This window comes from Phyllobates terribilis, unplaced genomic scaffold (genome assembly GCF_046119375.1).
Source record: "Phyllobates terribilis strain yellow unplaced genomic scaffold, ASM4611937v1 Scaffold_5__5_contigs__length_657084704, whole genome shotgun sequence".
In the NCBI taxonomy this organism is placed as follows: domain Eukaryota; kingdom Metazoa; phylum Chordata; class Amphibia; order Anura; family Dendrobatidae; genus Phyllobates; species Phyllobates terribilis.
Genome location: NW_027362765.1, coordinates 216,735,092 through 216,748,128, shown reverse-complemented (window position 1 = coordinate 216,748,128; position 13,037 = coordinate 216,735,092). Strand labels below are relative to the sequence as shown.

At 41.8% G+C, this 13,037-nt stretch overlaps 1 protein-coding gene across 1 annotated transcript in view; it reads left to right on the top strand.

Moving 5' to 3' along the window:
- DHX35 (DEAH-box helicase 35) overlaps positions 1 to 13,037 on the top strand; it is a 49,377-nt gene that overhangs the window by 8,236 nt on the left and 28,104 nt on the right. Inside the window, exons 4-12 of the mRNA XM_073683787.1 lie at positions 5,103 to 5,180; positions 6,686 to 6,790; positions 7,216 to 7,277; positions 8,174 to 8,243; positions 9,055 to 9,114; positions 9,796 to 9,908; positions 10,012 to 10,108; positions 10,212 to 10,370; positions 10,818 to 11,028. Coding sequence (XP_073539888.1) covers positions 5,103 to 5,180; positions 6,686 to 6,790; positions 7,216 to 7,277; positions 8,174 to 8,243; positions 9,055 to 9,114; positions 9,796 to 9,908; positions 10,012 to 10,108; positions 10,212 to 10,370; positions 10,818 to 11,028 — 955 coding nt within the window. The remainder of the gene's footprint in view (positions 1 to 5,102; positions 5,181 to 6,685; positions 6,791 to 7,215; positions 7,278 to 8,173; positions 8,244 to 9,054; positions 9,115 to 9,795; positions 9,909 to 10,011; positions 10,109 to 10,211; positions 10,371 to 10,817; positions 11,029 to 13,037) is intronic.

Sequence of the window (13,037 nt, the reverse complement as noted above, 5' to 3'; positions counted from 1 at the left end):
TGCAGAGATAATCTTATAAATGTGTCCCTGCTGTGTACTGTGTAATGGTTGTGTCTGACCGTGCAGGAACATGGTCTGATCATACCACATCTCCTGGGCAGGGGAGGAAGCAAAAGAGTATACAGACAGGACAGCAGGGGATCACAAAATTTTATTTATTTTTTTTGAAGTAAAACATTTCACTGCCTGTTTTTTAAAAATGTTTTACCTCCAAAGAATCAGCTGTGATCCCCTGCTGTAATGTCTGTATACATTTTTCTCCCCTGCCCAGGAGATGTGGTATGATCAGACCATGTTCCTGCATGGTCAGACACAGCCATTACACAGTACATAGTATGGGCACATTTATAAGATTATCTCAGCACAGGAACATTTTATTTAACCCCATAATGCTCAATGACGGACACTGCACGGCATGAGCTGGTGTAAGTTACTGCTCATTGCCGTGCAGTGTCCGTCATGACTTTGAACTGGCACAGCATATAAACACAATGTGCCAGTTCAGTGCCGACAGCTGAGCGGCACGAGAAGGGGTGCAGGGACCCATGCCGTCGGTCCCTGCACCCAGATCGCTGCGATTGATCAGTCGATCCGACTGATCGATCACAGCATGATGAAGCAGGAGATGCTGAAATTTCAGCGTCTGCTGCTCTATCAGTGCCTGAGCTGCGGCACTAAACAGCCAGGAGCGATGTCAGCACCGACCCTGGCTGTTAACCCCCTGAATGCTGTGATCAAGCGCGATCGCAGTGTTCAGGAGGCTGGCAGAGGGCTGGGAGCTCCCTCTGCCTTCAGGTCGGCGCCCCCATGACGTCATTGCGGGGGCCCGACTGTTGCCAGGGTCACCAAGTTACGGAAAGCTCCTGAGACCTATGCACAGCATAGTCTCAGGAGCTTTCAATAGAGGTATAATGTACTGCAATGCACTAGCATTGCAATACATTATACCTGTGAAAAAAGTGAAGTCCCATAGTGGGACTAAGTAAAAAAGTTTTAAAAAAAAAAAAAAAATTGTAAAAAAAAAATATATATTACTCTAATAAATACAGTTTTTAGGTAAAAAAAAAAAAAAAAAAGTACACGTATTTGGTATCGCCGCGTCCGGAACGACCCGATCTATAAACGTGCCACACTGGTTAACCCTTTCAGTGAACAGCGTAATAAAAAAAAACAACAAACCAAAAACCACGAGAAACTGAGTTTTCATCATACCACTGGAAAAAAGTGAAATAAAACGCAATCAAAAAGACGGATGAAAATAAAAATGGTACCACTGAAAAGTCATCTTGTCCCGCAAAAAAACAAGCTGTCACATGACACGGTCGGCTGAAATATGGAAAAATTATAGCTATTTAAATATGGCGATATAAACATTAGTTTTTGCATAAAAAGCGTCTTTTAGTGTGTGACAACTGTCAATCATAAAAGCCCAATATGAATATGGCATCGCTGTAATCGCACCGACCCGAAGAATAAAGTCGCCTAATCACTTTTATACTGCACGAGGAACGGCGTAAAAGATAAATAAAACCAATTCTTCACCTGCTGCTGATTTGTTTATTCTGCCTCCCAAAGATTGCTGTATTGCTCGGCGCACATTTATCCTGCGCTCTGCACTGAGCACTTACATCGGGGTTTCCGTGTAAATCTCTGAAATACTTGATTCAGACGGAAACCCCCGGCGGAAGATTTCTTGTAATGAAGCAGATGGAAACACTGTGGACGCCGTCTGACCTATGATTTGGCGGTGTCCATCTTTTTAGGCGTACATAACAGCGCGTTCAGCCACAGTTTTGTACACCTCTGAAAAGAAGGATACCGCTGAACAGAGTCCAGAGTAACTCTGCTGCCTCATCTTATTATAGTGAATGAATCCTGTTGAGGGAGGACAGCAATGACCCTTCACGGTTGACCAAGTAGGTGTCAAATTATTATGTTACAAGGTTGATTGCGCAATTCAACAGAAAGCCAGACGGAGGCAAAGCTCTGTATGGGAGGATCCGGAGAATCTCTAACCCCCGTTTATTCTACTTAGCATTATATATTGTTTTGAGTATATCAATATCCAATCACCTACAGCCATACTACAGGCTTAAACCAATGTTAGTACAATTATTACGGAAACACACATATGGTCATATTATCGTTAGTAACAGGAGCAGGGTGTTTCATAGAATGTTCTTGTGAGAAAATTGCATGTGAAGCAGGAGAAAAGAATGAAAGAATGTATGCTATGCAAGGAGTAATAATAACATGATTTTAGGAGCAAGCAGCAGAAATGAAGTAACTATAAAAGTAACTATAGCATGAATATCGATATGTCCTTTACAATCCCTCAGGGGTTTCATCTGAATCACGTCATTTGGAGATTTAGATGGAAACTCCAAAGTAAGTGCTCAGCATAGAGCGCCAGATAAATGTGATCTAAAATGTTATGTAAAATGTTCCCAATAAAAGCTTCACATAAAAGCCCCCACTCAGGTCTGTCGTGTTAATGGAAATATAGGGGGCTTCCACTTTAAGGGTAGTACAAAGGCTCTGGAAAAGCTAAATGGCTCTGCACCCCCCAAAAGAAATTCAGCAAATTCTGCGCTCCCAAATCCAAATTCCCCCTCCCTTCTGAGCACCGCAGTGTGTCTAAACCACATTTAGTGTCCACATATTTGGCAGGGGTATTATTTCCAAAATGAGGTCACTTGAGGGGGGATTCGGGTCTTCTAGCATTTAGGGGCTCTGTATATGGAGTCCGCAAACTATTCTAGGAAAATCTGCGCTCCAGGAGGCAAATAGCGCTCCGTCCCTCCCGAGTCTCGCCGAGTGGCTAAGCGGTACTGTACAGTCACATATAAGGTGTTGCCACATTCAGCTGAAATTATGGGACAAATTTTGGTGCCATTATTATCCATATTCCCAGTTTGAAAATGTAAAATCTGGGGCTAAAACAAAATTTTTGCAGTAAAACTGTAATTATTTTTTCCTCACTGCCCAATGGTATAAAATTCTGTGACACACCATTGGTGTCAGTATGATCACTGCACCCCTAGATGAATTCATTGAGAGGTGTAGTTTGTAAAATGGGGTCATTCTAGTGGGTCATGGCACCCTCAAACCATAACAGTAAAATCTGTACTATATGGCGCTCCTTCCTTTCTGACCTTTGCACTGTGCCTCAAAAGTAGTTGACAATTACATGTAGGGTATTGGCGAACTCAGGAGAAATTGCACAACAAAATGAGAGGTCAATTTTCTCCTGTTACCCTTGTGAAAATAAAAAATTTTGGGGTAAAATAAAATTTTTTGATTTTAATTTTTATTTTTTATTTTCATGGCTCTACGTTATAAACTTCTGTGAAGCCCCTGGGGGTTCAAGGTGCTCACCACACATCTAGATAAGTTCATTGAGGGGTCTAGTTTCCAAAATGTGGTCACTTGTTGGGGGTTTCCGCTTTTTAGGCACATCAGGGGCTCCCCAAACGCAACATGGCGTCTGCTAATTATTCCAGCAAATTTTGAATTCAAAAAGTCTAATGGCGCTCCTTGCCTTCCGAACCCTGCCGTGCGCCCAAACAGTAGTTTTCTGCCACATATAGGGTATCGGCGTGCTCAGGAGAAATTTCACAACAACTTTTGGGGTCCATTTTTATTTGTTACCCTTGTGAAAATAAAAAAAATTTGGTCTAAATTTAATATTTTGTGAAAAAAAGTTAAATGTTAATTTTTTTCTTCCTCATTGCTTCAGTTCCTGTGAAGCACCTGAAGGGTTAATAAACTTCTTGAGCACCTTGAGGGGTGCAGTTTTTAGAATGGTGTCACTTTTGGGTATTTTCTGTCATATAGACCCCTCAAAGTCACTTCAAATATGTTGTGGTCCCTAAAAAAACTGGTTTTGTAAATTTTGTTGGAAAAATGAGAAATCGCTGGTCAACTTTTAACCCTTATAGCTCCCTAACAAAAAAAAATGTTGGTTCCAAAATTGTGCTGATGTAAAGTAGACATGTGGGAAATGTTATTTATTAACTCTTTTGTGTGACATATCTCTCTGATTTAAGGGCATAACAATTAAAATTTTGAAAATTGCAAAATTTTCAAAATCTTCGCCAAATTTCATTTTTTTTCACAAATAAACGCAAGTGATATCGAAGAAATTTTACCACTATCATGAAGTACAAGATGTCACTAAAAAACAATCTCAGAATCAGGGGGATCCGTTGAAGTGTTCCAGAGTAATTACTTCATAAAGTGACAGTGGTCAGAATTGGCCTGGTCATTAACCTACAAAGTGGCTCGGTCCTTAAGGGATTAAACACATCCAATTGTGGAAGTTATTATTATTCCAAGATCTATTGATTAAAATAAATTTTATTAATGGGAAAACCCCTTTAAATTTTGAAGATCAGCATCTTCTGAGGACCAATATGTATATCAATATCACTATCCACACTAATTATTGACATCATCACGCTCACATAAAATTTGGGCATTAAAGGATATTAATGACTTGGATCTGGGATCTGTTTTTATAATTTCGCTGAAGTGATAGTAAAGGATAGGAGGGTGGTCCTAGGGGAGAGGAATAGCAGTTGTCTATACTGTGTTTTGAGCCAAAGATATTTTGGAGGATACTTGTATCTGTAATGTATGGTTAATGGAGTTTAGGATAGGTCACAGTATGAGATCAGTGGGGTTTTGGCAACTTAAACCATGTACAATCGGCTGTTCCTGCAGTGACGAGCTCCACTCACTTGATGGAGTCCGTTCTCAGGTATTGCCGCTCAGCTCCTATTGAAGTGAATTTGAGCCAAGCTGCCGTACCCAAGATTGGCCGCTACACGTTACAGAGCTGTGCTGTTTTAGCTCCATACACCGTGTATATCTGGCCGCTGCTGGAATGGATGAGCAGTGGTGATGCCAAATGTCTCATCCCCACCGAACTGACATTGATGAACTATCCTAAGGGTAGGCCATCAATGGCAAAGTCCTGAAAACTTCTTTAACATTTCAGATCAGTTTTAGCTTTAACTAGGAGGAATCTGTCACCCTACCAAACCCCGCTCAATGGTGACACTTTATGTCCTTACGAATGTGTTTATTCTGTGATGCAGTACCTAACAGAAGCTGGATGGACCGCAGAAGGGAGAGTAGTTGGTGTTACTCAGCCTCGGAGGGTTGCAGCAATCTCGGTGAGCTCCATGAAATTCTTTTTACTTTGGCTACCATGCTTAGTACACGAGGCAGTCATAAAGATGGACACTCATCCGTGCAGTGAAATTTAGGATTGTCGTTCTCTCCAAATCCAGCATTGCTTACTTAAGCCGACACTGAGAATCTGATAGGCCCAAGACTACTGCATAAGCTGTAACGGGTGATTTGTTGACTAATGTATCCTGCTATGTTCACATATGTTGGGTTTTTCAGCGTTTTTTGCTGCAGATTTTTATGCAAATTTTCAGCTGCGTTTTGCAGTACCAGCAAAGTCTATGAGAAACCAGAATTCTTTTCACACATCTTGTTTTTTTATTTTTGCCTTGGTTGGGTTTTTGGAAAATAGAGCATGTCACTTCTTTCAGCGTTTTTTCACCCATAGGAAGTAATGTGTGGTGAAAAAAATGCTGAAAAAAACTCACCAAAATTTGCATCAGCGGTTTTTTTCAGCGTTTTTGATGGCTAAATAGAATGGTTTTTTTTATTTTTTTAAGTAACTTTATGTACATGCATAAATAGAGACAGAAGGACAGTGAAAAAAAATGCAGAAAAACCTGCGTTTTTGATGCAACTGCCAGAAATTAGGTTTTGCTGCAGATTTGTGACACTGAAAAACCCAACATGTGTGAACATAGCCTTATTGGCTCACATACTTCATATATAGAATTCTCTCAGCTATTTAATCTTTACTAACTTTGTAATGCAGATGTCAATTGCCTCTTATAGAGAATCTCACCAGGTTTTTGCTATCTCATGAGAGCTGCATATTGTAGGAAAAGGGAGCCCGGTTCCCTTTTCCTACATTCCTACTATATTTTTTTTTAGATGTAGCAGAGCTTAGAAAGCTAATCCTACCCACACCACAGCTTTCTGCGTACTTTGTCTATTGACAGTGAGCTGCTTATCAGAGGAGGGGGCGTGGTCGGACCAGGGCTCATCGGAGCTGTAGTCCAGGCAGTGATAATCTCCTGGTGATAAAACACTCATTGTATTGAAACAACAGCACACAGCCTAATAAGTGACACATTCCTGAAATCTGTGTCTCAGCCCCTACCTCAGATTACGTAGCAAAAACCTGCTGATTCCCTTTAACTTTTGTTAATAGTCTCCTGTATTGTATTGTATTATACTGTGTTCCCAACTAAATGCATCCAGCATTATCCTATCGCTGACTGTACCCACCTCCATTTCTCCATAAAGAAGTGATCACAGACCAACCGTACAGTGGCTGTCGTACTTACTATATAAGCTCCTACTATATCGGCCTCGTTGGAGGAGTCCACCGCAGGATGTTATATACAGTAGTCAGCAGCATAAATGGTCCTGAATTTCAAGGCTGTCTGAAAGTCTTCTTAGTAGCTCCTAGTGGCTCCAGCTCTCCAGTTTTTTAGTACCTGGCACCTATTATGTAATTAGGATTAACATGATTTGTATCATGGTGGCATGGCATTGAAGATCTCAAAAATTTCTGATCACTGTCCAGGTGGCAGGGAGAGTGGCAGAAGAACGTGGGGCCTTACTGGGACATGAAGTTGGCTACTGTATAAGATTTGATGATTGTACTGACCCACAGACCACACGTATCAAGGTAAGATCAGAAATAGAAAATACTGGACTGGCGTCCCAGACCATACCCACTTTCGTGAGCTTATAGCTTGGGGTCTAACGTTTAGAAGCCCCAGTGACCATCTTTTATATCTAGGAGCAGCTGCTAATTCAGTTCCAGGAAATATTACACTGTACCTCTTGAGTGGATAATCATGTAATATTTAGCCCCCTTTGTTCCTCTACACACAGACCCACTCTGGCACATATAGGGGTTTCCTAACACAACCTCCTCCTTATGGCATTTATATACTCTCATAGGGCATATGGATAAGGGTTATCCTCAGTGGCCGAGCTCTTTTAATTCTGTTTTAATGTTCCGTGTACTGTTTTCTCAGTCCAGATTTGCAGAAGTCACTTGATCAGCCTTTTCCTATACTTGTGCTTGTTGTGTGCTTACTTCAATAGTTTCTGACAGATGGTATGCTTGTCCGAGAAATGATGTCAGATCCATTGCTCACCAGATACAGGTAGGTTCTGCTGATCCTGTAAAGACATCTCCTCTATAACATGAAGGGGAACCTGCCATTAGATGTATGCAGAAGAAACTAATACCACAATGCTGTAGTGTATCCCAATTCTAAACATGCCCCTGTTACATTTTCCCATAACTGTGCTGAGTGACACAAAGCATGTGCTGCTCACCAAGAATAATTTGGGCTGTGCAGAGGCATCTTAGTGTCCTATCCATTCGCACTCTCATGCTTGACCCCCGTGGACATGTAAATCCAGCACTAGCTGCTAAGTGGGATGCGCTAACAGCCAGGACCCCCTGACTCTTCACCACACCAGCACCGCCCAGATGACTCTTGGTATTTTTTTTTTTTTTTTTTTTAGCAAAAATCTAAGAACAGCTTCCCTGTAAGTTATATTTATCAGAGTATGGATGCATTTGATAAAAAAAAACACACAAAAAGAAAACTAATGCCGAACCTACAGTTTGATGTTTGGCAGCATATAATAGGGCCAAAGGCGCGGAGTAGATTGATGTGTGGTTTTGTATAACGTGTAATTTATTCATTGATATCCCTGCACATTTTGGGCTTGGGAGTCAAGTAGGTGGTCTGTCAGTGACTCTAGAGCCGCCCACTGGACTCTTAAACCCAGAATAAGCAGAGATTTCTGTGAATAAAATACAGTTCTATAGACTCTTTTTCCATCAATCCCCCCCCCCAGCTCTATAACGTACTGTCCAAACATTGCACGGCATGTCCAAGCTGCCGGGTTCCCCTTCAAGCCTATGTTATGGTTGACGTGTCATGCTTGAACGTGTAACCGATGAGGATGGTTAATCTGTGGTCATTCCAGTTATACTTTAGACTTTCTTGTCTCAGCAGGAGCAGCATAACCCTGTCTTCTCTTGCAGTGTACTGATGTTGGATGAGGCTCATGAACGGACACTGTACACTGACATCGCTATTGGCCTTCTGAAAAAGGTAGGTTTATATCACCGTGTGCTGTCTTCATTATGTTGTACACCGAATACTTGGCTGTAAGCCGATGACTACCCTACAGAATTACGTGTCCTTATTTTGGAGCTTCAAATTAGCACCAGAGCATAAAGCTTTCACTGTAACATGCACCTCAAAAGAGCTGCGGCCAGTGACTTCACCACTATATCAGCCACAACCATGGTCAGGGATCTTGCTTTTTCTATAAGAAAGCAGCCATTATTTTCTAATCCTGGACTACCCCTTTAAGCACGAGGATTGTAGATTTTTTTTTTTTTAAAGTAAAGGTGCATAGTTTGTTGGATTGTCCCGTTTCATAATGTTGTGGCATATTGGCGGGGCTTTGATTTCTAAGAGAACATCTACCCCTTCCTAATCCTGGGAATGAACAGGATTGTGCTACAGCTCCCATTGCTCAGGGGACTACAACATTACTCCATTAAAGTAACTTGTGTATAAGGACTCTGCAGTGTGGCTGGCAGAGTACTAGTGCAGGAAAACTGTATAGAGCTGCAGTCACACCTCACCAATCAGTTAGCGGTGACTTCTAGCGATGTTATCGCTTTCTACCCGAGAAAACCCATTTAAACATCTTGCATGTGACTGAGAATGTGAACTGGTGGAGTTTTAATGTGCCAAGACCACTCCCCCACCAGCACTCCTTCCACTGATTAATTTTTACATCCAGCTCCCCAGTGTTGACACAATACAAGACACGTATAGATGACCCATCACTTGAAACTTTTTCTCATACTTTATTGTTTCTATTTTTTTTTTTATTCTTTCCCTTATGCAGATTCAGAAGAAAAGAGGAGACCTGAGACTGATTGTGGCTTCAGCAACCCTGGATGCAGAGGTACATCTTAAGGCCTATAATGCTTTTTTGTGCAGGAACATATGGTATTAAAGGGGTTTACAACTTTCAGGAAAGTGGACCCCAAACACTCTAAAATACCTAAAATAAGAATCAGTGCAAGTACCCAGAGCATACCACCCCAGCGGCAGACCATGCGGCCTCTATGGTGCCTGTGAACTGCGGGGCTTGTGCTGAGCAACATAGGCCTACCTTCTGCCAGGCATTTTGATTCAACAGTATCTGTGTCCTCTGTGTGTGTGTGTGTGGGGGGGGGGGGGGGGCAGTAGGGGCCATCATATTGTGTGGGGTGGAGCTGTGGAAGCCATCATACTATGTATGGGACTTTGGTTGGGACTATGCTAACATTCTTTGCAGGATGGTTATTGGTGCATCATACTGTGGAAGGGGGGACTGTTGGCACATCATACTTTGGGGACTTCATACTCTGCATATGGGGGATTTCACGGGGGTGTAACACTCGCTGGGTGTTTTGGCTGAAGTTGTGATATCACATTGACAGTATGTATCACCGGCTCTGGATCTTGGGAAGGTGAGTACTTGCTGTTTGTTGTTTTAGATGTGTTTAGAGCATTAGGGGTCCACTTTCCTGAAAGTAGAAAAAAACATTAACTATCATCACGTTTATTTCCATATTTAACACATCTGACTTTATTCACATAGAAATTCAAGGCTTTCTTCAATCAGAATGACACAAGTGACCCTAATAGAGACACGTGCGCCATATTAACAGTGGAGGGGAGGACATTCCCTGTAGATATTTTCTATACACAGAGGTGAGGGTCATTAATTCTGTTTTTATGGTCTGTGGTTCCCAGTTTTAGGTCCTATTTTAGCCCTTTCTTGACTGCTGCTTGGTGTATACTTTTCCTATTCCAGTCCTGTTCCAGATTACTTGAAGTCCACTGTACAGACGGTCATGAAGATCCACCAGAGTGACATGGAGGGGGACATTCTTGCTTTCCTTACAGGACAGGTACTAATAATGCTTAAAATTATTTTATTACATGAGCATTTAAATTTCCTTAGGTTCATTCTTCCCCTTCTCTAGCTAATGTGTTTTCATCTCCCATAATCAGGAAGAAGTGGAAAGTGTGGTGTCCATGTTGGTGGAACAGGCCCGCATTCTTGCTCGCTCAGGCATGAAGAAGCACCTACGTGTCCTTCCCATGTACGCTGGGCTCCCTGCTTCAGAACAGATGAAGGTGTTTGAGAGAACCCCTCAAAATGTCAGAAAGGTATGAATGATGTTGCATGGCTGCATGGCCTCTTGCTTTCAGTCATAGAAGTGTCGCTGGCTTAGCCTCAGTATCTAGTGAACGGCGGCTGTAACCATGGCCCGGCTAACTTACAGCCGACTCGCCACTGATGCACTTCTGAGCTGGCTGTCTGCAGTACCGGGATGTGGTTACAGCCACTGCTCAGTATGCACTGAACGGCGACTGAAGCATCACCGGCCGCACCTCTGTGACTGAAAGCTGGAGACTACTGGGAGGAATACAGTTAATTTCCTCCCGGTAGCGGGGCTCTCATTGCGGCAGCCGCACGGCTTTAGAACGTTATTAACCTGCAGATTAACCCCATATCTGCAGGTTAATAGCATTTTTTTACATGACAGGTTCCCTTTAAGAAAGTCAGACGTTTGCTTTATCTTAAATATCATAATTTTTTTTTCTCTTTCTTAGGTAGTTGTTGCCACAAACATTGCAGAGACGTCCATCACTATGAATGGGATCTCCTTTGTTATAGACTGCGGTTTTGTTAAGCTACGAGCATATGACCCAAAGCGCGCTGTGGAATCGCTTGTATTAGTTCCTGTTTCACAAGCATCAGCCAATCAAAGAGCTGGACGCAGCGGGCGGAATCGATCTGGACAATGCTATAGGTTATATACCGGTAATGTATATATTTATGTTCTATTGTATCTATCTAACAGAATACTTGGTGCTCTGCTGACATTACAAACTTTACCTATATTTCTTCATATATTCACATATCTAGCCTAATAATGCGAGTTAAGGCTGTCTCTATCAAAATGTCTGATCACTCTTATCTGAATGTGACTGATACACTCCTAAAGAAAAGGGGGCACGGGCTTGTGGAACATTGATCTGCAGGATAAGTTATTTAGGGCAAAGATGTTAAAAACAAACCCTTTAATGCATTTTTGCATAAATTAATGCCCTGGGAAGGAGTCCACAAGTGTGGAGGGGCTCAGGATTACCCTCCACAAGCAGCTGATGCCGACATCTGTCTCTTACAGCTGCTTTTAACCATTTATATGCTGCTGTCAATTTTTTTTCCAGCACTTAAATAGAAAAAATTGGGATCACCATAATCAAACTGACCATGAAAATATTGTTTCCAGGTTATTTCTCATTTTTATTTCACAATAAACAAAAAACCAATGGGGGTTATTGCATTTCTTTGTTATCATGGTTGATGCATATTGCATAAAAGGTAGTATAAATGTGACCACTAATTGTCACTATCAGGGAATATTCATAATTACTCTTCTAGGTTCTCCTCAAATTCATCCAAAATAACAGCAGAAGTTGGTGTATGTGAGTGAGGTTTGCAAAATCTTGAAGACACCTGTGTGCTGTGCCCTATTTGTCTTTGCCGGGGAAAATTCCCTTTATGCGTCAATAGTGGAAATCGTGGGAGAACGAACCCTTAGTACCAAGTGCCCAAAACTGGTCAGTAATGAGCCCAGAATTGTAATTTTTAGGTGACATTCACTCAGATACTCGTAAAAACTCTTGCGCACACACATCTGCCAAGTTTCCCTAGCTCTAGTATAGATACGGGTCCAAATCCCAACCAGGGTGATCTGTCCATGGAGTTCTGGATTTTAATGCTTGTATATCTGTATTTTATGTTTTGTAAATTTATTGTTTTTGGTGCTCTCGAACTTTAAAGAAAGCAGGTGAGCAGAGGGTGCCGATGTGCTGAGACAGGTTTTGCAGTATGCTGCATAATTTATATGATTAATAACGCTCTCCCTCTTCCTCACCCTTTCACTCACTCTTTTGTCTCTCTCTTTCACTACACTCTTTCTCCCTTTCTGACTCCATTTCTCTCCCTCTCCTCATTCCTGCCCACCATTGATTAGGTATATACCCCCCTCACCCTTTTCTGCAAAGGCTGCAGCATCCGAGATCTGTATTATGTTGTTTTGTAGAAGCTGCAGCATATAAAGGTATCATGTACACTGCAGCTGCTGCAGAACAGCTTTTTTGAATAAAAGAGCCACCAGAAGTTGGCGAGAAGTAGAATATTCCTATAAAGGGGTATTCCCATCTCCAAGGTCCTATCCCAATATGTAGTAGGTGTAATTGTAATAGCAAATACCTCCAATTATTAAAAATGTAGTATAGATCTTCTGCTTTGCTATGTCTCTTACCCCATGTGCAGGGCATTGCAGTAGCTTAGGTGTCCATGGTAACGATAACTCATATAGTGATAGTTAGGTGTTAGTGGTTGTAACCATGGATACTTAAGCTACTGCAATGCCCTGCACATGGGGTAAGTGACATAGCAAACCAGAAGATCTATATTAAATTTCTAATTGGAAGTATTTGCTAATATTATTATAATTACACCTACTTCATATTGGGATAGGAACTTGGAGATGGGAATACCCCTTTAAGGCCAAGTTTATATTTTGGTGCGGTCTGTGAAAAATCGAGCTGTAACCAGACAGCACTCAGATCAATATTATTCAGTGGGGCCGCGCAGATGACCCCTTTTTTTTTTCCATGTACCAATTCATGAAAAAAATGGCAGCGTGCACTAGTTTCTTCTGTGTGTCAGATGACTCGCCTGTTCAAATCTATGGGCGCACAAAACAAATATGATGCCGCACAGAGAGCCTAAATAACATCCCATTATTATGGCTACAT